General features: G+C 44.1%; 1 protein-coding gene across 4 annotated transcripts in view; it reads right to left on the bottom strand.

The window, feature by feature from the left end:
- Positions 1 to 8,402, bottom strand: part of LOC147034973 (rab GTPase-activating protein 1-like) — a 45,800-nt gene extending 37,398 nt beyond the window's left edge. The window contains exons 1-4 of one of the 4 annotated variants that reach the window (XM_085891781.1): positions 8,206 to 8,402; positions 6,191 to 6,411; positions 5,593 to 5,743; positions 4,946 to 5,320 (exon numbers count right to left, since the gene is read on the bottom strand). In XM_085891781.1, coding sequence (XP_085747907.1) covers positions 4,946 to 5,062 — 117 coding nt within the window. In that variant the 5' untranslated portion in view covers positions 5,063 to 5,320; positions 5,593 to 5,743; positions 6,191 to 6,411; positions 8,206 to 8,402. The remainder of the gene's footprint in view (positions 1 to 4,945; positions 5,321 to 5,592; positions 5,744 to 6,190; positions 6,412 to 8,205) is intronic. The other 3 variants (XM_085891760.1, XM_085891770.1, XM_085891788.1) reach the window with 3 other exon arrangements.
- Positions 8,403 to 24,850: the final 16,448 nt, after the last annotated feature.

Raw genomic sequence — 24,850 nt, 5'->3', positions numbered from 1 at the left:
TGCAAAAAAAAAAAAAAACCTGCATCATTATATTTTTTGGTTTGGTTTCATCAAATTTTAAAACCAGAACAAAACTTTGTGAACAGCCGAGACGATTCCTAAGCCTAAAATATCTTCATATAATCTCTGATAAATTTACCCAATCTAATTTTTTTTAACAAATCAATAAGATGTTAAACTAGTTTTACTCTCTTCTCCCCCCCCCCCCTCTAAATGCCTGGTGCACACAACTCAACACATTCCTTCTTGAATCTCCTAGTTTTTGAGCTTTTTCAACCAGCACAATAATAAAACGGTTCCTTTTTAAAAATAAATATCTTAATATTGTCGTATTTTTACCAAGGGCTTCTGTTAGTACAAGATGAAAGCCTCAACTATTACAATGAATCAGCAGGTCTGTGGTTTCATGTGTAACTGAACAATAAAAAGGGTGATTGTTACATTGAAAAAATACAACTGATCGTCAATGACAAAAAAAAAACCACAGAATCAAACGGAAGATCAAGAAGGAACCCGAAGAAGTAAAGAGCAAAGATGGAGCAATCGGGAGGAACCAGGATCAGACTCGAGTTTCAGCCGCTACTCCACAACCCTCAAAACCCATCGAGGCACAGCCAAGTGAGCTTTACAGAAAAAATTTTCTGCAAGAATTCACTTCTCCTTCAAGAGATAGATCACGAAAGAGAGGTATATATAGAGATGAAAAGAGAAGAACACACAATTAGAATGAATAAAGAGAATTATGGAAAAAAAAATATTGGAAAGAAATATGAAAAGGAACAAATAACAAAGAATAAAGATGGAGGGAAGAACCCAGACAGATAGATTTCAGCAGTTACTCCTCAGGCTCAAGTGCAGCAACACGCACAAGCTACCAGAGGGCCGTTGTGAAACGAATTGTTGAAGCTACAAAATGAATTGTTGAAGAAAATACTGGGAAAATAGCAGTTTTAACAATTCTCTTAAATTTTTTAGGTGATGTTGAGAGCACCTGATCATCCTGCAAGAGTCCAGACTCGTAACATCATGCTGGCTAACCAAACAAGTTGTACCGGCTGCTCCATTGGCATCACCTTTTTTCATCATTTCATGCCACTTTTAATCCATTTTCGAGGTTACCAATTTTTGTGCAATTGAGCACTTTGCTGATGAAATGTTTACAGCATTTTCCACACACAGGGGCTTGCTTGAATAGTTCTGTGTGATGCTTAATAGACAGTCATGTCAACCCTTTCAACATCAAAGGCTTCTCAAACGTATTATATTCCAAATGACAGCTTCATATTTTTGCATTTTTTTGTGCCGAGTGTTTCATTCATGATAAGTATATCTGACAAAAGCTTGAAATAAGCTCTCCACTGTTACTGAAGAAAACCCAATCTTACTATTTGTTTTCACAGTGGCATGGAGAGAATTATAGGTTCAAAAGATAAATACAGCAGCTCATTTGCACACAACATCGATTAAATCACATTGGAAATCGACCATTAACACGTTGACTTCTGACTACTAGTGTACTCGCACTACTGGGTGTACCAGATTGTGCCACTACGAGTATTCTGGAAGAAAAGTTTACCCTATTTTATTGGAAACATAATATGCTGGCATGCCAGATTACGCAACAAACCATCTGCTGGCATTCCATTGAACATAAATGTATGTAATAATCATGATCAAATGTGTTGTACTGCACCACTACACAATATATATATATATATATATATATATATATATATATATATATATACATATATATATATATATACATATATATATATATATATATATATATACATATATACATATATATATATATATATATACATATATATATATATATATATATACATATATATATATATATATATATACATATATACATATATATACATATATACATATATATATATATACACATATATATATATATACACATATATATATATATACACATATATATATATATACACATATATATATATATACACATATATATATATATATATATATATATATATATATATATACATATATATATATATATATACATATATATATATATATATATATATATATATATATATATATATATATATATATATATATATATATATATATATATACACATATATATATATATATACACACACACACACATACAATATACATATTCTACCAGTCAAAACTTTTAGAACACCCCCATTTTTCAGTTTTTACTGAAATTTAAGCAGTTCAAGTCCAGTGAATAACTTGAAATGGTACAAAGCTAAGCAGTAAACTGCCAGAGGTTAAAAAACAAAGTTTAGGTTACCAAAAACTGAAAAATAATGTAAATTTCAGAGTTGTTAAAAAAGGCCCTTTTCGGAGAACAAGTAATGGGTTAGTGACTGCAGCTGTTCTGCAGCAATGGAAATAAATTAAGCCTTGAAAGTTGATGCAAACAATTCCTACAGGTGTCCCAACTTTTGTTGATTAGTGACAAACCCTCTGTCTGTATAAAAGCAGTGTTGGAACAGAATGTGTTGCGATACCATCTGAAGCATTATTTGGACAATATTGCCTGCAGAAAGTGGTGTATTGCTGTCATAATGGCGAGCAAAAGACAATTAACAAAGGAAGACAGACAGACCATTATAACCCTTAAAAGTGTCGGTCTTTCCTTTTGAAAAATTGCAAAGCAAGCCAGGTGTCATCGAGTACAGTTTCCTAAACCATCAAAAGGCACTTGGAAACTGGAGGAAACTCTGACAGGAAGAGGTCTGGCAGACCCAAAGCCACAACACAATCAGAAGAAAAGTTTCTGAGAGTCAACAGCTTATGTGATAGGCGGCTCACAGGACAGCAACTTCAAGCACAGCTTAACACTGGTCGAAGTTAGGAAGTATAAGTTTCAACTGTGAAGAGAAGACTTTGAGCTGCAGGTTTGACAGGTCGAGTGGCAGGAAGAAAGCCATTGCTAAGATGGCAAAATAAGAAGAAGAGGCTTATCTGGGCCGTGAAGCACCGCCAGTGGATTACTGAAAACTGGAAGAAGGTCTTATGGACCGATGAATCAAAATTTGAAATCTTCGGTTCATCACGCAGGGTTTTTGTACACTGTTGAGTACGCGAAAGGATGGTTCTTCAGTGTGTGACACCAACTGTCAAACATGGAGGAGGAAGCGTGATGATCTATGGCTCTTTTGCTGGATCTAGAGTCGGCTACTTGCACAGAATGACTGGCACCCTGAACCAAGAGGGCTACCACAGCATTTTGCAGCGCCATGCAATACACTCTGGTCTATGCCGAGTTGGTCAGGGGTTCATCCTATAGCAAGATAACGACCCAAAACATACCTCCAGGCTATGTCAGAACTACCTGAGAAGAAAAGAACAAGATAGTTGGCTTCAAATCATGGAATGGCCAGCACAGTCTCCTGACTTAAACCCCATCGAGCAGGTTTGGAATGAACTGGACAGAACGGTGAAAGCAAAGCAACCGACAAGTGCAACACATTTGTGGGAACTTCTGCAACAGTGTTGGGAAGAACTTTCTGAACAATATTTGATTTCCATTGTAGAAAGAATGCCGCGAGTATGTTCGGCTGGTATATCTGCAAAAGGTGGCTACTTTGATGAGTCGAAAATTTAGATTAAATTTTGTTCAACAAAACGATTCCATGATTTATTTTTCTGCAATTGTTTATTTGTTCTATGCTTAAATATCAGAGGACATTGAAACATTAAACTGCATAATTTTCAGTAAAAACTGGAAAAATGGGGGTGTTCTAAAACTTTACATCGGTCGTGTATATATGTATATATATATATATATATATATATATATATATATATATATATATATATATATATATATGCATCTTCTTTAATGTATATATGTATATTTGTATATATATATATGTACCATCTTTTCTTTAATCTTAGCTGAGCTGAAGTGAGCTTTGTGTTGATCATATTTGTGCACTTTAGTGATATACATATATACACACATATATTCATACATATATCACTAAAGTGCACAAATATTATCAACACAAAGCTCACTTCAGCTCAGCGAAGATTAAAGAAGAGATGGTTACAATGCAAAAATAAATGATAACTGAAATAAGCTTGTTCTACATGATCCAGGGTATTTGATTGCCAGCAAGAGTCAGCAGTCAACGTGTTAAGACCATAATCATCAAAAATATATCTTACACTGTCCTAACATGATCGAATCTAATCTGTTCCACAACATTGATAACAGCGGGGGTGCCCGTGTTGGTGTTTCTCTGGGTGGATAGATCTGGTGGTGCCCATCTCTCAAGGCCAGGTCTGGTAAGGGGCAGCAATTTTGTAAGGGTGCCAGCGATAACTCGCCGACCCATCAAAATACACCTTTATCTTTACCACCAACATGCCAATGGGTTTGCACGTCGGTCTCCAGCTTCGCGATCCATCGGACAGACGGCATACTCATTGATGCATAACAGACATTCCACGTCTGTGAAACACCAATGTGACAGTTTATAATCAGGTTCGAGATAAAACCCAGATGAGACGGCTCAAATGCAAGTGTGCCTCCTCTGCGTCGTCCAGTCGGACACTCTATGCTTATCCCCTTTTAATGATCATGGAGGCAAAGATTAGCAAAATTTCCAAGGTACCAGCCAATGAGCTCTTACCCATGACAAGTGAGCTAATTTCAATATATAAAAGATTATTCAGGCATGATATACAGTTTTATCTTCTGACTGCAGGATTCCATTGTGCAACTAGAGCATGCCACGACTGAGCTGTTGCTTCACAATTTTCGTAATTTGGGGTGGGGGAGAGAGTAGGGGACCTAAAAAAAAATACAACATTCCATGACTTTATTATGCAAATAATGAAACAACGAAAAGGAGTTTATGACCTACGAGGCATCAATATCACAAATTGTCATGCAGCACAACAGATTTCTCACCGAGGGCCGTTGTATTGTCAGCACTTTGGCAAGATTGTCCTCTTCCTCCTGCCCATCTTGGAGAGTGCCAAACACGTGAGCATCATATGCATCACTGATGGATACCTCGGTCATCATTTTTGCAGTGGAACTGGTCGACAATTACCTTACACCATGCATGGCACTATCTGGAGGGAGTGACGTGAATGTCAACTCAGAGCAGAGTGAGGAAGTGAAGTGAGATGAATAAATGAGTAAATTGTGAATGAAAGTGGAAGGGGGGAGGGGGGAGTGGGGGAGAAGAGCTGGTTGATTATTGAATCAAATGATAATAGAAAAACAAGTGGGGAGAGGGGAGGGGGGTTCAATAAGAGTAGACCGAGGGAAGAAATCCACCTGGAAAACAAAAACAAGGCAAATGCTACATTAATGATGGAATAATAACAGTAAAAAAAAGAACAAACAAACAAAAAAACCCCAAATATTTTAGTTTAAAAATCCATTCAATAATAAAATCGATTCAGATGAATTTCATTCATCCTAACCAAGCAGACAGGTGGCCAGCCTGCTCGAGGACAAAATGATTACAGCAAAGCCAGATCGTCAGGTATGGGGTGGTGGTCAGATATCTAAGAATAAATCACTGTAAGATCCCAGAGTACACTTGCCGTGGAAGGATGAGGAGGTGGAAAGGAGGAGAGAGCAGGAGGAGAAGGCCGTTGCCTGTCGAGCTGCGGTGCAGGACACGAAACTGTGCATACAAAACAGGCAGCACGGGCTTGCCTTAGAGCCTCCAGTACAGTCAAGCATTGCTTGTGCCTGAGTGAAAGGGGGAATTACACAAAATGACCATTGCCTGGCAATTGAACATATTGTAAAAAAAATACTACACGATTCATGGTGTGCGAGTTAAGGTACCAGCACGTTCCAAGTTATTTTTGTAGACTGCGTGTCGGTACTAATAAATGATCTTTCACTTCACCACTTCTATCTCAGCAACTGGCTCCCGAAGCATTAAACAATATTAACAGTCACTTGGAGAGACAAATCTCAATCTGCACCCTGAAAGGTGCATCCCATCAGGTCGTGAAGCTCTGAGTGCTGAGGCATGCGTTTCCAAGGTGATGGTTGCCATGGCACCATCTCACAGCGCCACCGATACTGGTTATACGACCTATACCTCAACTCGAGAGATTAAATTAGAAATATTTTTTTTTTATTAAAAAATTCCCAAACTAACTTTAGATCAATCAGGCATCAGCTCACACTTCAAACACCAACCATGTACCCAGGTCATGGATGTATTTTCAGTTCCTACACCAAGAGACTTCCAGGAGCAGCAAAAGCACCATCGCATGTCCTCTGGAGATGTGTACGCTCATTGTACTTGAAATAAGATACATGGTTGCGAGGTTTTACCACGGAGCGTTGCTAAGTTTATCGTCGTCGAGTTATCAGGAAAGGAAAATCAGCTCATGACGCTTTTCCTGAAAAGGAAAACATGTACGTTCATCGATACATTTCAACCAACACGTCATCCATGGTTTTTAAAATCGGGCGCAGCACCTTGAAAGGGCTCGAGCCTGCGGCTTTCATGTCGCAGGAATGATTTTATTCTATGTTTTCTCCGGAAATCGAGGCAAGTTCGGCTTTGTTCAAGGAATAAAATACAACAAGAGGCACCTTCGCCTGGATATATTGGATGTGGATCTGGGTTCACCGAGCTTTCAAAGAAATGCATATATATATATATATATATATATATATATATATATATATATATATATATATATATATATATATATATATATATATATATATATATATATATATATATATATATATATATATCATCGTCGTTGACCTTCGGTTGGTTGAAAGGATTACCATCATTGGTCCACCACCACGTCTTTCCTCGTGAGGTGTGTGCCCTGACGTTTTGGACCTCTGGCTGAAAACACATTGCCCACCTCTTACAACAACAACAAAAAAAACCCCAAAAAACCACAAATAAAGTGTTGAGGTCATCCAGTCAGACAGGGCACTTGGCTCATAAAAGGCAATGACTGAATGATTACTTATTTTAAACCAAAACGTTGAGTTAAATTAGCATTTAAGTCAAAGCTATTCATCACAACTTACATTAGATAATCCTCTCCCTTTGCAGGAAGTTCTTCACAAAAACGAGTCGTCGTGCAGGTTCTGAGTCCACGTCATCAGTGGTGAAGCCCTGTTGAGTGTCGCGGACTGTGTCGGGTCCAACGATCCACAATGAAATCGCTTTTTATTTGTGGGGTTTAAATTGGCTTGGGGGGGGGGGAGAAGGGGAATGAATCGAAAGCTACTTGCTGTCCCAATAATGCAACGAGCACCAAAAGTGTGAGCGACGTGTTCATCGGTTGGAGAGAGAGAACCTGCCTCAAGATGCCGCGACTTCAGCTTCGAATCCCATATTGCATCGTCCAAGGTCTCTTAATGTCCTTGTTCTGCTTGTAATTGAAGTTTGCTCAGATTTGGTGATGCTCCGTCATTTGTGCCCTGATTTATTTAAGTCGTTAATATTCCACACAATGACGACTGTATAGTTTCACACATAATCCTACACCGGTCATTGTCGTTTCTTCAAACGGTGGGACAAGGAGGATCGAGGGTTGCCCCCTTACATCTTGGGAGGTATGACCAAGGGGGGGGGGATTTGGGTTGATAGGGGAGGGGGGACGAGCACTCCTCCTCTGTTCAGTTTAACCAGAGATGTGTTATAGACCAAGCACAGAGACATCACCAGGGCGTTGTTTTGAGAAGTGGGGATGAAGAGGGTTGTAGTGCGAGGAGTGAACAAACACCTTTTTTGAAGAGACCTTCTTGCAGCCATCACAACAGCACATATATATATATATATATATATATATATATATATATATATATATATATATATATATATATATATATATATATATATATATATATATATATATATATATATACACACACTATTTATACCCCTATACCAGTCCTGCCAATAGCCATGTACCTCCTCTACATCCCCATTGTTGACCTTACAAATCGATGTTTGTTTGTTTTTACGGTGCAGATCAAATTCCAGTTTATTAAATATATCGGTTATTGTGAGCATCACCTTTCCTGAAAGACCATTCCACACGTTATGTACTCTCTGAATCAAAAGACCCCCCCCCCGGCTTACTCTCGTCACAACTCTCCTGAAGAAGACAGAGGGGGAGAGGGAGAGAGCGCGACAGGTGTGCCTCACGTGCGTCTCTCACCTGTCGTGTTCACGTGTCCAACGCGCGCCGAATCCACCGTTGGTCGACCCGACAGATCGGATCACCGGCCTGATGTAGACGGGAGGAGTGAACCACGGTGCTGTCCAGCTCGGCGTCCACTCGAGCGAACAAGGAAGGATGCCGCCGTCACACCTGTGTACCGTACCTCGGACTCCTCCCTTAATGCACCCTCGGCTCCTCCTTCCTACCGTCTCCCTTTGTGGCGGGAAAAACCGGAATTTCAAGTGTGTCGGGGTTCTCTGCATTCCCCTCAAACCTGAAAAACACTTTTTTTTCTTGAGTTAAACAGAGTTTGTTCATCACACCATTTGTTTGTGACGTTCAAAGCGCCAAATCCTGACTGGAGATGCTGCTGAAGGGCCGACACGGCCGGAGGGTTCACGGCAATGTCTCACCTGACGCACTCGGGTCATAACGAGGATGATTGTGAAATCATCCATCACGTTTATACCTGAAGAACATGTTTAATTCATAAGGAAAATCTCAACGCGCTTATCGATGGGAATATGGGATAACTCCTTTCGTAGTGGATCGGTCAAATTGTCACGTGGCCAATGGATGTGAAACTTAACTTTAGAGGTTTATTATACACGAGCAATGGAACACCGAGTCCCTCCTCACGCCACTCCCCTCCTTCATCCCACCACACCCCTCCCTCCAGACTCCCACCATACTCTCTCCCCTCCTTCATCCCACCACACCCCTCCCTCAAGACTCCCACGACACCCCCTCCCTCCAAACTCCCACCATACCCCATCCCTCCACACTCCCACGACACCCCCTCCCTCCAGACTCCCACGACACCCTCTCCCTCCAGACTCCCACGACACCCCTCCCTCCAGACTACCCCGACACCCCTCCCTCCAGACTACCCCGACACCCCTCCCTCCAGACTACCCCGACACCCCCTCCCTCCAGACTCCCTCGACACCCCCTCCCTCCAGACTCCCTCGACACCCCCTCCCTCCAGACTCCCACCATACCCTCTCCCTCCAGACTCCCATGACACCCCCTCGCTCCAGACTCCCACCCCACCCTTCAGACTCCCACCCCTCCCTCCAGACCCCCACCCCTCACTCCAGACTCCCACCCCTCACTCCAGACTCCCACCCCTCACTCCAGACTCCCACCCCTCCCTCCAGAGCCCACCCCACCCCTCCCTCCAGACTCCCACCCCACCCCTCCCACCAGACTCCCACCCCACCCCTCCCTCCAGACTGCCATCACACCCCCACCATACTCGTTCACTCCAGACTTCCACCATACTCCCTTCCCTCCAGACTCCCACCCCACCCCTCCCTCCAGACTTGCATGACACCCCCTCGCTCCAGACTCCCACCCCACCCTCCAGACTCCCACCCCACCCTCCAGACTCCCACCCCTCACTCCAGACTCCCACGACACTCTCTCCCTCCAGACTCCCACGACACTCTCTCCCTCCAGACTCCCACGACACCCCTCCCTCCAGACTCCCACGACACCCCCTCCCTCCAGACTCCCACCATACCCCCTCCCTCCAGACTCCCACGACACCCCCTCCCTCCAGACTCCCTCGACACCCCATCCCTCCAGACTCCCACGACACCCCCTCCAGACTCCCACGACACTCTCTCCCTCCAGACTCCCACGACACCCCTCCCTCCAGACTCCCACGACACCCCTCCCTCCAGACTCCCACGACACCCCCTCCCTCCAAACTCCCACCATACCCCCTCCCTCCAGACTCCCACGACACCCCCTTGCTCCAGACTCCCTCGACACCCCATCCCTCCAGACTCCCACGACACCCCCTCCAGACTCCCACGACACCCCTCCCTCCAAACTCCCACCATACCCCTCCCTCCAGACTCACACGACACCCCCTTGCTCCAGACTCCCACCCCACCCTCCAGACTCCCATCCTCCAGATTCCCCCTCCAGACTCCCACCCCTCCCTCCAGACTCCCATCCTCCAGATTCCCACCCTCCAGACTCCCACCCCTCCCTCCAGACTCCCACCCCTCACTCCAGACTCCCATGACACTCCCTCCCTCCAGACTCCCACGACACTCTCCGGCCAGACTCCCATGACACCCCTCCCTCCAAACTCCCACCATACCCCCTCTCTCCAGCCTCCCACGACACCCCCTCCCTCCAAACTCCCACCATACCCCCTCCGTCCAGACTCCCACGACACCCCCTCCCTCCAGAATCCCTCGACACCCCTCCCTCCAGACTCCCACCATACCCCCTCCCTCCAGACTCCCACGACACCCCTCCCTCCAGACTCCCACGACACCCCCTCCCTCCAGACTCCCTCGACACCCCCTCCCTCCAGACTCCCTCGACACCCCCTCCCTCCAGACTCCCTCGACACCCCTCCCTCCAGACTCCCTCGACACCCCCTCCCTCCAGACTCCCTCGACACCCCCTCCCTCCAGACTCCCTCGACACCCCTCCCTCCAGACTCCCTCGACACCCCTCCCTCCAGACTCCTCGACACCCCTCCCTCCAGACTCCCACGACACCCCTCCCTCCAGACTCCCACGACACCCCTCCCTCCAGACTCCCACGACACCCCTCCCTCCAGACTCCCACGACACCCCTCCCTCCAGACTCCCACGACACCCCCTCCCTCCAGAATCCCACCATACCCCTCCCTCCAGAATCCCACCATACCCCTCCCTCCAGACTCCCACGACACCCCCTCCCTCCAAACTTCCACCATACCCCTCCCTCCAGACTCCCACCCCACCCTCCAGACTCCCACCCCACCTCCTCGCTCCAGACTCCCACACAACCTCCTCCCTCCAGAGTCCCACCCCACCCCTCCCTCCAGAATCCCACCCCACCCCTCCTCCAGAATCCCACCCCACCCCTCCTCCAGACTCCCACCCACCCCCTCCCCTCCAGACTCCCACCCACCCCCTCCCTCCAGACTCCCACCCCCTCCAGACTCCCACCCACCCCTCCCTCCAAACCCGACTCTCACCCCACCCTGACTCCCAGTCCCACCAAAACCTTCCCCTCCCGCTCCCCCCCCCCTTCCGACGCAGAAAGCGACATATAACTCTCAACTCAGAGCGTCCTGTTTTTCACCCTCGCCGGAGGAGATAAGGGTGTTTATTGCATTTGGGTCCCTTTGTTTGTTTGTTTGTCCACACAGAACTTTCTTGTTTTGCTCTGCAATCGCTTGACAGATTGAGACGAAACTTTCACCATCGGAGCAACGACTAATGTCAGATGTTTTATTGATAATTATGACGTCATAGGTCACGTGATGTGGCAGCCATGTTGGAAAACCAAAAAATAAAAAAAACCAATGCCACCCCCAGGGTGACCAGTATCTTGCCAAAATGTGAACATGAGTGACTTATTTATTCGATTAAAGTTACTCAAAAAATAAGGGTTTCATCGACCTTGATGCTTGACCTTTTTGTGATCTTGACCTTTGACCTTGACCTTTATATTTTCGTACGGTTAACGGTATCTCTCCAGGACCGTTGTACATGAAATATCAAGAGATTTTGATGAGAACTGAGGAAATAAAATTTTCATGAAAAATCCGTTTTTTCGTCATAGCATCAAACTTTTGACAGATCTGGAAAGCACTTATCAAGCGCTTTCATATGAGGTATTACTCGATATGGTATCTAAGATTTCAAAATTTGACCTTGGGGTCAAAAACTTTCGACCTCCAGTGCTAATCATGAAGGTCACGGCCAATCGCCACCAAAAATTAATAACCTGAGCGCCAGACCATGAACTATATTCCCATGAAGTTTGAAGACGATCCGATCAAAATTACTCAAAAAAATAAGGGTTTCGTCGACTCCCCTGATTTGCGACAAAGTGACCTTGACCTTTGACCTTGAAAATTTTATGCGCTGAAAGGGACCTCTATAGGCCTCTGATATGCGAAGTTACAAAAATTTCCAATGATAACTGTGCTCTGCAGAGTGATCGATACGTGATTACAGACAAACAAAAAAATAAAAACAAAAATAAACAAAAAAAAAAAACCATACAAGCTCACTAACATATCTTGCAAAAACTTCGTTTTGGCAAAATAAAAATTAGACCTCTGCATCTCCGAAACCACAGCAAGGAAAAAAATTGAAACTAAGCACATCGCAAGTACTCCTCGTGGGGAATAAGTGCGATATTTTATGTCGTCATAAAATGCTTTTGCTATGACATCACAATTACAGATGTAGAACGCCACATCAGTATGAAAATGTTTGAGGGTCATCTCAGGATAAAATGGTCCACAGAAAAAAAATTGATGACGTCATCTGTCACGTGATTCGACAACCATGTTTTTGGTTTTTTTTAAACTTTCAAGTCTTCTTTGCAGAAGTGGCTGAACAGATCGAGGTGAAACTTTACAATTATGACCACCTATCCAGGAGGAACAAAAGGTTAACACACATGACATCATAGGTCACATGGTTTGGCAGCCATGTTGGATTTACCCAAAAGCCAAAAAAAATCTTCTTCTCCAGAACGTCTTAAGTGTCTTAGGGGTCTTAAAGGGTCTTCAAGGTCTTTGGGATCTCAAGGGTCTACAGAGTCTGAGGGGTCTTTACAGGATGAGGTGGTGGACGAAAATACCCTGTGGACAATCCCTGAGTCGGACTTGGTCTGTGTGCCAAATGTGGTTGTTGTTGGCCCAGCGGCCTTTGCAAAAACATGAATGTATAGACAGACAGGCAGAGACAGACAGACAGACAGAGACAAATTTTATTTATAGTGGGACACCCATGGGCATATACATGTATGACATTTGGACATCTTGAGTTTGATGCTGCACATAAAGTTTTCCAAAGTTTTCATCTGGTCCAGAAATGATGTCATGTCCACAATTTAATTACTTCACATAATACTGTATGTGAAAGCATGTCCATGCACATGTGATATACAGTTTGTAATGCAGGCGTTGATCCATGATTTTAGGTTGGGGGGGGGGGATTACATTGCACTGATAAATATAATTTCACCGAGCAGATCGAGGGGAATATTTTTGGAGGGTGTTTTTTTTTTGTCAAATTCTGAAGACTTCGAAATACAGACAAAGAACGCTGTAAAGTCCGTCGTTTCAAGTGTATAGTACACTCATGAAAGAACTTTTGCTCAAAACTCAACATTTATTTTAATTACGAGCAAATATAACCAGTCACCTCGATGATGGGAATATTACGAGATTGGGGGGGGGGAGAGGAGGGATATAAGGAGGGAAGGGAGAGAGAGAAGAGGGAGGGGAGAGAGAGGAGGGAGGGGAGAGAGAGGAGGGAGGAGAGAGAGGAGGGAGGGGAGAGAGAGGAGGGAGGAGAGAGAGGAGGAGAGAGAGGAGGGAGGGGAGAGAGAGGAGGGAGGGGGAGAGAGAAGAGGGAGGGGGAGAGAGAAGAGGGAGGGGGAGAGAGAGGAGGGAGGAGAGAGAGAGGAGGGAGGGGAGAGAGAGGAGGGAGGGGAGAGAGAAGGAGGGAGGGGGAAGAGAGAGGAGGGAGGGGAAGAGAGAAGAGGGAGAAGGCAGAGAGAAGAGGGAGGGGAGAGAGGTGGGAGGGGGAGAGAGAATAGGGAGGGAGAGAGAGAAGAGGGAGGAGAGAGAGAGGATGGAGGGGAGAGAGAGGAGGGAGGGGGAAGAGAGAAGAGGGAGGGGAAGAGAGAAGAGGGAGGGGAGAGAGAGAAGAGGGAGGGGAGAGAGAAGGGAAGGGGAGGGAGGAGGGAGGGAGAGAGAAGGGAAGGGGAGAGAGGAGGGAGGGTGAGAGAGGGGGAGCAAGGAGAAAGCGAGGGGTGAGTGAGAGGTTGTCGAGCTTGGAGGGAGCTAGAAATGGGGAAGAGTGAGGAATGGGGGGCGGGGTTGGGGAGAGTGACACCTCACCAAATGTCACTCCACACTCTTGGGGGGGGTGGAGGGTGTTGGGAGCAAGGATGATAGGGGAAACAGGAGGGGGGAAGTGGGGAAGGGGAGGGGTTTGGGAGTAGGAAAGGGTGAGGGGAGGGGTTCTTGACTTGCGTTTGGTTATGGGACTTGTAGAGAAGGGGGGGGGGGTGGGACAGGATTAAATGAAATGGGGTAAGTTAGAACTACACGTTAATAGAGCACACGGACACAGTCGGGAGAAGTCCATGGGGGGGGGGGGGTGCAGAGGGAAGGGGGCTTGGGAGGAGGTAAGTATGAGGGGAGTGGGAGGGAAGGCAACGTGTTGGGAAGGGAAGGCAGGGTGAGGGAAAGGAAAGGCAGCATGAGGGGAACAGAATGCCGTGTGAAGAGAATGGAAGGGAAGGCAGCACAAGGGGAGAGGAAGGGAAGGCAACATGAGGGGAGGGAAGGGAAGGCAGCATGAGGGGAAGGGAAGGGAGGGGTGATAAAACACACCCAAACAGCAACATCTTTTTAAATTCCGGGTTCTATACAAAACGAGGCAGGAGAATTTAAAACCCATGCTATCTACATGGCAAAGGCCTGCATACATGCGACACGATGGGGAATTCTAACATTCTACACTATGGGGAATTCGTACATTCTACACTATGGGGAATTCGTACATTCTCCACTGTGGGGAATTCATACATTCTACACTATGGGGAATTCGTACATTCTCCACTATGGGGAATTCATACATTCTACACAATGGGGAATTCATACATTCTATACTATGGGGAATTCGTACATTCTACACTATGGGGAATTCATACATTCTACACTATGGGGAATTCATACATTCTACACTATGGGGAATTCATACATTCTACACTATGGGGAATTTGTACATTCCACACTGTGGGGAATTTGTACATTCTACACTATGGGGAATTCGTACATTCTCCACTATGGGGAATTCATACATTCTCCACTGTGGGGAATTCATACATTCTCCACTGTGGGGAATTCATACATTCTACACTATGGGGAATTCATACATTCTCCACTATGGGGAATTCATACATTCTCCACTGTGGGGAATTCATACATTCTACACTATGGGGAATTCATACATTCTCCACTGTGGGGAATTCATACATTCTACACTATGGGGAATTCGTACATTCTCCACGATGGGGAATTCATACATTCTACACCATGGGGAATTCATACATTCTACACTATGGGGAATTCGTACATTCTACACTATGGGGAATTCATACATTCTACACTATGGGGAATTCATACATTCTCCACTATGGGGAATTCATACATTCTCCACTGTGGGGAATTCATACATTCTACACTATGGGGAATTCATACATTCTACACTATGGGGAATTCGTACATTCTCCACTATGGGGAATTCATACATTCTACACCATGGGGAATTCATACATTCTACACTATGGGGAATTCGTACATTCTACACTATGGGGAATTCATACATTCTACACTATGGGGAATTCATACATTCTACACTATGGGGAATTCGTACATTCTCCACTGTGGGGAATTCATACATTCTCCACTGTGGGGAATTCATACATTCTACACTATGGGGAATTCGTACATTCTCCACTATGGGGAATTCATACATTCTCCACTGTGGGGAATTCGTACATTCAACACTATGGGGAATTCGTACATTCTACACTATGGGGAATTCATACATTCTACACTATGGGGAATTCGTACATTCTCCACTGTGGGGAATTCATACATTCTACACTATGGGGAATTCGTACATTCTCCACTATGGGGAATTCATACATTCTACACCATGGGGAATTCATACATTCTATACTATGGGGAATTTGTACATTCTCCACTATGGGGAATTCATACATTCTCCACTGTGGGGAATTCATACATTCTCCACTGTGGGGAATTCATACATTCTACACTATGGGGAATTCATACATTCTCCACTGTGGGGAATTCATACATTCTACACTATGGGGAATTCATACATTCTCCACTGTGGGGAATTCATACATTCTACACTATGGGGAATTCATACATTCTCCACTATGGGGAATTCATACATTCTCCACTGTGGGGAATTCATACATTCTACACTATGGGGAATTCATACATTCTCCACTGTGGGGAATTCATACATTCTACACTATGGGGAATTCGTACATTCTCCACTATGGGGAATTCATACATTCTACACCATGGGGAATTCATACATTCTACACTATGGGGAATTCGTACATTCTACACTATGGGGAATTCATACATTCTACACTATGGGGAATTCATACATTCTACACTATGGGGAATTCGTACATTCTCCACTATGGGGAATTCATACATTCTCCACTGTGGGGAATTCATACATTCTCCACTGTGGGGAATTCATACATTCTACACTATGGGGAATTCGTACATTCTCCACTATGGGGAATTCATACATTCTCCACTGTGGGGAATTCATACATTCTACACTATGGGGAATTCATACATTCTACACTATGGGGAATTCATACATTCTACACCATGGGGAATTCGTACATTCTACACTCTGGGGAATTCATACATTCTACACAATGGGGAATTCGTACATTCTACACAATGGGGAATTTGTACATTCTACACTGTGGGGAATTCATACATTCCACACTATGGGGAATTCATACATGCCACACTGTGGGGAATTCGTACATGCCACACTGTGGGGAATTCGTACATGCTACACTATGGGGAATTCATACATTCCACACTGTGGGGAATTTGTACATGCTACACTGTGGGGAATTCATACATTCCACACTGTGGGGAATTCGTACATGCTACACTGTGGGGAATTCGTACATGCTACACTGTGGGGAATTCGTACATTCTACACTGTGGGGAATTCGTACATGCTACACTGTGGGGAATTCGTACATGCTACACTGTGGGGAATTCGTACATGCTACGCTGTGGGGAATTCATACATTCCACACTGTGGGGAATTCGTACATGCTCCACTATGGGGAATTCATACATTCTACACTATGGGGAATTCATACATTCTACACTGTGGGGAATTCATACATTCTACACTATGGGGAATTCATACATTCTACACTATGGGGAATTCATACATTCTACACTATGGGGAATTCATACATTCTACACTCTGGGGAATTCATACATTCTACACAATGGGGAATTCGTACATTCTACACAATGGGGAATTTGTACATTCTACACTGTGGGGAATTCATACATTCTACACTATGGGGAATTCATACATGCCACACTGTGGGGAATTCGTACATGCCACACTGTGGGGAATTCGTACATGCCACACTGTGGGGAATTCGTACATGCTACACTGTGGGGAATTCGTACATGCTACACTGTGGGGAATTCATACATTCCACACTGTGGGGAATTCGTACATGCTACACTGTGGGGAATTCGTACATGCTACACTGTGGGGAATTCGTACATGCTACACTGTGGGGAATTTGTACATGCTACACTGTGGGGAATTCATACATTCCACACTGTGGGGAATTCGTACATGCTCCACTATGGGGAATTCATACATTCCACACTGTGAGGAATTCGTACATGCTACACTATGGGGAATTCATACATTCCACACTGTGGGGAATTCATACATTCTACACTGTGGGGAATTCATACATTCTACACTGTGGGGAATTCATACATTCTACACTATGGGGAATTCATACATTCTCCACTATGGGGAATTCATACATTCTCCACTGTGGGGAATTCATACATGCCACACTATGGGGAATTCATACATTCTACACTATGGGGAATTCATACATTCTACACTGTGGGGAATTCATACATTCTGCACTATGGGGAATTCATACATTCTACACTGTGGGGAATTCGTACATTCCACACTATGGGGAATTCATACATTCTACACTGTGGGGAATTCGTACATTCTACACTATGGGGAATTCATACATTCTACACTATGGGGAATTCGTCCATTCTCCACTGTGGGGAATTCGTACATTCTCCACTGTGGGGAATTCATACATGCTACACTGTGGGGAATTTGTGCATTCTACACTTTCGGGAATTCATACATGCTACACAATGGGGAATTCGTACATTCTACACTCTGGGGAATTCATACATTCTACACAATGGGGAATTCATACATTCTACACTATGGGGAATTCATACATTCTACACTATGGGGAATTCATACATTCTACACTATGGGGAATTCATACATGCTACACTGTGGGGAATTCGTACATGCTACACTATGGGGAATTCATACATTCCACACTGAGGGGAATTCGTACATGCTACACTGTGGGGAATTCATACATTCCACATTGTGGGGAATTCGTACATGCTCCACTGTGGGGAATTCGTACATGCTACACTGTGGGGAATTCGTACATTCTACACTGTGGGGAATTCGTACATGCTACACTGTGGGGAATTCGTACATGCTACACTGTGGGGAATTCATACATTCCACACTGTGGGGAATTCATACATGCTACACTATGGGGAATTCATACATTCCACACTGTGGGAAATTCGTACATGCTACACTATGGGGAATTCATACATTCCACACTGTGGGGAATTCGTACATGCTACACTGTGGGAAATTCGTACATGCTACACTATGGGGAATTCATACATTCCACACTGTGGGGAATTCGTACATGCTACACTATGGGGAATTCGTACATTCTACACTGTGGGGAATTCGTACATGCTACACTGTGGGGAATTCGTACATGCTACACTGTGGGGAATTCATACATGCTCCACTGTGGGGAATTCGTACATGCTACACTATGTGGAATTCATACATTCCACACTGTGGGGAATTCGTACATGCTACACTGTGGGGAATTCGTACATGCTACACTATGGGGAATTCATACATTCCACACTGTGGGGAATTCATACATTCTACACTATGGGGAATTCGTACATTCTACACTATGGGGAATTCATACATTCTACACTATGGGGAATTCATACATTCTACACTATGGGGAATTCATACATGCTGCACTATGGGGAATTCATACATGCTACACTATGGGGAATTCATACATTCTCCACTGTGGGGAATTCATACATGCTACACTATGGGGAATTCATACAGTCTCCACTATGGGGAATTCGTGCATGCCACACGATGGGGAATTCATACAGTCTCCACTATGGGGAATTTGTACATTCTACACTATGGGGAATTCATACATTCTACACTATGGGGAATTCATACATTCCACACTGTGGGGAATTCATACATTCTCCACTGTGGGGAATTCATACATTCTACACTATGGGGAATTCATACATTCCACACTGTGGGGAATTCATACATTTTACACTATGGGGAATTCTTACAGTCTCCACTATGGGGAATTTGTACATTCTCCACTGTGGGGAATTCATACATTCTACACTATGGGGAATTCATACATTCTGCACTATGGGGAATTCATACATTCCACACTGTGGGGAATTCATACATTCTCCACTGTGGGGAATTCATACATTCTACACTATGGGGAATTCATACATTCTACACTATGGGGAATTCATACATTCTACACTATGGGGAATTCATACATTCTACACTGTGGGGAATTCATACATTCTACACTGTGGGGAATTCATACATTCTACACTGTGGGGAATTCGTACATTCTACACTATGGGGAATTCGTACATTCTACACTTTGGGGAATTCGTACATTCTACACTTTGGGGAATTCGTACATTCTCCACTGTGGGGAATTCATACATGCTACACTGTGGGGAATTTGTGCATTCTACACTTTCGGGAATTCATACATGCTACACAATGGGGAATTCATACATTCTACACTATGGGGAATTCATACATTCTACACTGTGGGGAATTCATACATTCCACACTGTGGGGAATTCGTACATGCTGCACTGTGGGGAATTCGTACATGCTGCACTGTGGGGAATTTGTACATTCTACACTGTGGGGAATTCGTACATGCTACACTGTGGGGAATTCATACATTCCACACTGTGGGGAATTCGTACATGCTACACTATGGGGAATTCATACATTCCACACTGTGGGGAATTCGTACATGCTACACTGTGGGGAATTCATACATTCCACACTGTGGGGAATTCGTACATGCTACACTGTGGGGAATTCGTACATGCTACACTATGGGGAATTCGTACATTCTACACTGTGGGGAATTCGTACATGCTACACTGTGGGGAATTCGTACATGCTACACTGTGGGGAATTCGTACATGCTACACTGTGGGGAATTCATACATGCTACACTGTGGGGAATTCGTACATGCTACACTATGTGGAATTCATACATTCCACACTGTGGGGAATTCGTACATGCTACACTGTGGGGAATTCGTACATGCTACACTATGGGGAATTCATACATTCTCCACTGTGGGGAATTCATACATGCTACACTGTGGGGAATTCATACATGCTACACTATGGGGAATTCATACATTCCACACTGAGGGGAATTCGTACATGCTGCACTGTGGGGAATTCATACATTCCACACTGTGGGGAATTCGTACATGCTGCACTGTGGGGAATTCGTACATGCTGCACTGTGGGGAATTTGTACATTCTTCACTGTGGGGAATTCGTACATGCTGCACTGTGGGGAATTCATACATTCCACACTGTGGGGAATTCGTACATGCTACACTATGGGGAATTCATACATTCCACACTGTGGGGAATTCGAACATGCTACACTGTGGGGAATTCATACATTCCACACTGTGGGGAATTCGTACATGCTACACTGTGGGGAATTTGTACATGCTACACTATGGGGAATTCGTACATTCTACACTGTGGGGAATTCGTACATGCTACACTGTGGGGAATTCGTACATGCTACACTGTGGGGAATTCATACATGCTACACTGTGGGGAATTCGTACATGCTACACTATGTGGAATTCATACATTCCACACTGTGGGGAATTCGTACATGCTACACTGTGGGGAATTCGTACATGCTACACTATGGGGAATTCATACATTCTCCACTGTGGGGAATTCATACATGCTACACTGTGGGGAATTCATACATGCTACACTATGGGGAATTCGTACATTCTACACTATGGGGAAATCATACATTCTACACTATGGGGAATTCATACATGCTACACTGTGGGGAATTCATACATGCTACACTGTGGGGAATTCATACATGCTACACTATGGGGAATTCATACATTCTCCACTGTGGGGAATTCGTACATGCTACACTGTGGGGAATTCATACATTCCACACTGTGGGGAATTCGTACATGCTACACTGTGGGGAATTCATACATGCTCCACTGTGGGGAATTCGTACATGCTACACTATGGGGAATTCATACATTCCACACTGTGGGGAATTCGTACATGCTACACTGTGGGGAATTCATACATTCCACACTGTGGGGAATTCGTACATGCTACACTGTGGGGAATTCGTACATGCTACACTATGGGGAATTCGTACATTCTACACTGTGGGGAATTCGTACATGCTACACTGTGGGGAATTCGTACATGCTACACTGTGGGGAATTCGTACATGCTACACTGTGGGGAATTCATACATGCTACACTGTGGGGAATTCGTACATGCTACACTATGTGGAATTCATACATTCCACACTGTGGGGAATTCGTACATGCTACACTGTGGGGAATTCGTACATGCTACACTATGGGGAATTCATACATTCTCCACTGTGGGGAATTCATACATGCTACACTATGGGGAATTCATACATTCCACACTGAGGGGAATTCGTACATGCTGCACTGTGGGGAATTCATACATTCCACACTGTGGGGAATTCGTACATGCTGCACTGTGGGGAATTCGTACATGCTGCACTGTGGGGAATTTGTACATGCTGCACTGTGGGGAATTCGTACATGCTGCACTGTGGGGAATTCATACATTCCACACTGTGGGGAATTCGTACATGCTACACTATGGGGAATTCATACATTCCACACTGTGGGGAATTCGAACATGCTACACTGTGGGGAATTCATACATTCCACACTGTGGGGAATTCGTACATGCTACACTGTGGGGAATTCGTACATGCTACACTATGGGGAATTCGTACATTCTACACTGTGGGGAATTCGTACATGCTACACTGTGGGGAATTCGTACATGCTACACTGTGGGGAATTCATACATGCTACACTGTGGGGAATTCGTACATGCTACACTATGTGGAATTCATACATTCCACACTGTGGGGAATTCGTACATGCTACACTGTGGGGAATTCGTACATGCTACACTATGGGGAATTCATACATTCTCCACTGTGGGGAATTCATACATGCTACACTGTGGGGAATTCATACATGCTACACTATGGGGAATTCGTACATTCTACACTATGGGGAAATCATACATTCTACACTATGGGGAATTCATACATGCTACACTGTGGGGAATTCATACATGCTACACTGTGGGGAATTCATACATGCTACACTATGGGGAATTCATACATTCTCCACTGTGGGGAATTCATACATGCTACACTGTGGGGAATTCATACATGCTACACTATGGGGAATTCATACATGCTACACTATGGGGAATTCATACATTCTCCACTATGGGGAATTCGTACATGCTACACTATGGGGAATTCGTACATTCTACACTGTGGGGAATTCTTACAGTCTCCACTATGGGGAATTTGTACATTCTCCACTGTGGGGAATTCATACATTCTACACTATGGGGAATTCATACATTCTACACTATGGGGAATTCATACATTCTACACTATGGGGAATTCATACATTCTACACTATGGGGAATTCATACATTCTACACTGTGGGGAATTCATACATTCTACACTATGGGGAATTCGTACATTCTCCACTGTGGGGAATTCGTACATTCTCCACTGTGGGGAATTCGTACATTCTCCACTGTGGGGAATTCATACATTCTACACTATGGGGAATTCGTACATTCTCCACTATGGGGAATTCATACATTCTACACCATGGGGAATTCATACATTCTACACTATGGGGAATTCGTACATTCTACACTATGGGGAATTCATACATTCTACACTATGGGGAATTCATACATTCTACACTATGGGGAATTCGTACATTCTCCACTGTGGGGAATTCATACATTCTCCACTGTGGGGAATTCATACATTCTACACTATGGGGAATTCGTACATTCTCCACTATGGGGAATTCATACATTCTACACCATGGGGAATTCATACATTCTACACTATGGGGAATTCGTACATTCTACACTATGGGGAATTCATACATTCTACACTATGGGGAATTCATACATTCTACACTATGGGGAATTCGTACATTCTCCACTGTGGGGAATTCATACATTCTCCACTGTGGGGAATTCATACATTCTACACTATGGGGAATTCGTACATTCTCCACTATGGGGAATTCATACATTCTCCACTGTGGGGAATTCGTACATTCAACACTATGGGGAATTCGTACATTCTACACTATGGGGAATTCATACATTCTACACTATGGGGAATTCGTACATTCTCCACTGTGGGGAATTCATACATTCTACACTATGGGGAATTCGTACATTCTCCACTATGGGGAATTCATACATTCTACACCATGGGGAATTCATACATTCTATACTATGGGGAATTTGTACATTCTCCACTATGGGGAATTCATACATTCTCCACTGTGGGGAATTCATACATTCTCCACTGTGGGGAATTCATACATTCTACACTATGGGGAATTCATACATTCTCCACTGTGGGGAATTCATACATTCTACACTATGGGGAATTCATACATTCTCCACTGTGGGGAATTCATACATTCTACACTATGGGGAATTCATACATTCTCCACTATGGGGAATTCATACATTCTCCACTGTGGGGAATTCATACATTCTACACTATGGGGAATTCATACATTCTCCACTGTGGGGAATTCATACATTCTACACTATGGGGAATTCGTACATTCTCCACTATGGGGAATTCATACATTCTACACCATGGGGAATTCATACATTCTACACTATGGGGAATTCATACATTCTACACTATGGGGAATTCATACATTCTACACTATGGGGAATTCATACATTCTACACTATGGGGAATTCGTACATTCTCCACTATGGGGAATTCATACATTCTCCACTGTGGGGAATTCATACATTCTCCACTGTGGGGAATTCATACATTCTACACTATGGGGAATTCGTACATTCTCCACTATGGGGAATTCATACATTCTCCACTGTGGGGAATTCATACATTCTACACTATGGGGAATTCATACATTCTACACTATGGGGAATTCATACATTCTACACCATGGGGAATTCGTACATTCTACACTCTGGGGAATTCATACATTCTACACAATGGGGAATTCGTACATTCTACACAATGGGGAATTTGTACATTCTACACTGTGGGGAATTCATACATTCCACACTATGGGGAATTCATACATGCCACACTGTGGGGAATTCGTACATGCCACACTGTGGGGAATTCGTACATGCTACACTATGGGGAATTCATACATTCCACACTGTGGGGAATTTGTACATGCTACACTGTGGGGAATTCATACATTCCACACTGTGGGGAATTCGTACATGCTACACTGTGGGGAATTC

The sequence above is a fragment of the Eptatretus burgeri genome, chromosome 1 (genome assembly GCF_056783735.1).
Source record: "Eptatretus burgeri isolate ZD-2024b chromosome 1, Ebu_testis_v1, whole genome shotgun sequence".
NCBI classification, from domain to species: Eukaryota; Metazoa; Chordata; class Myxini; order Myxiniformes; family Myxinidae; genus Eptatretus; species Eptatretus burgeri.
This window is presented reverse-complemented; position numbering and strand designations above follow the sequence as displayed.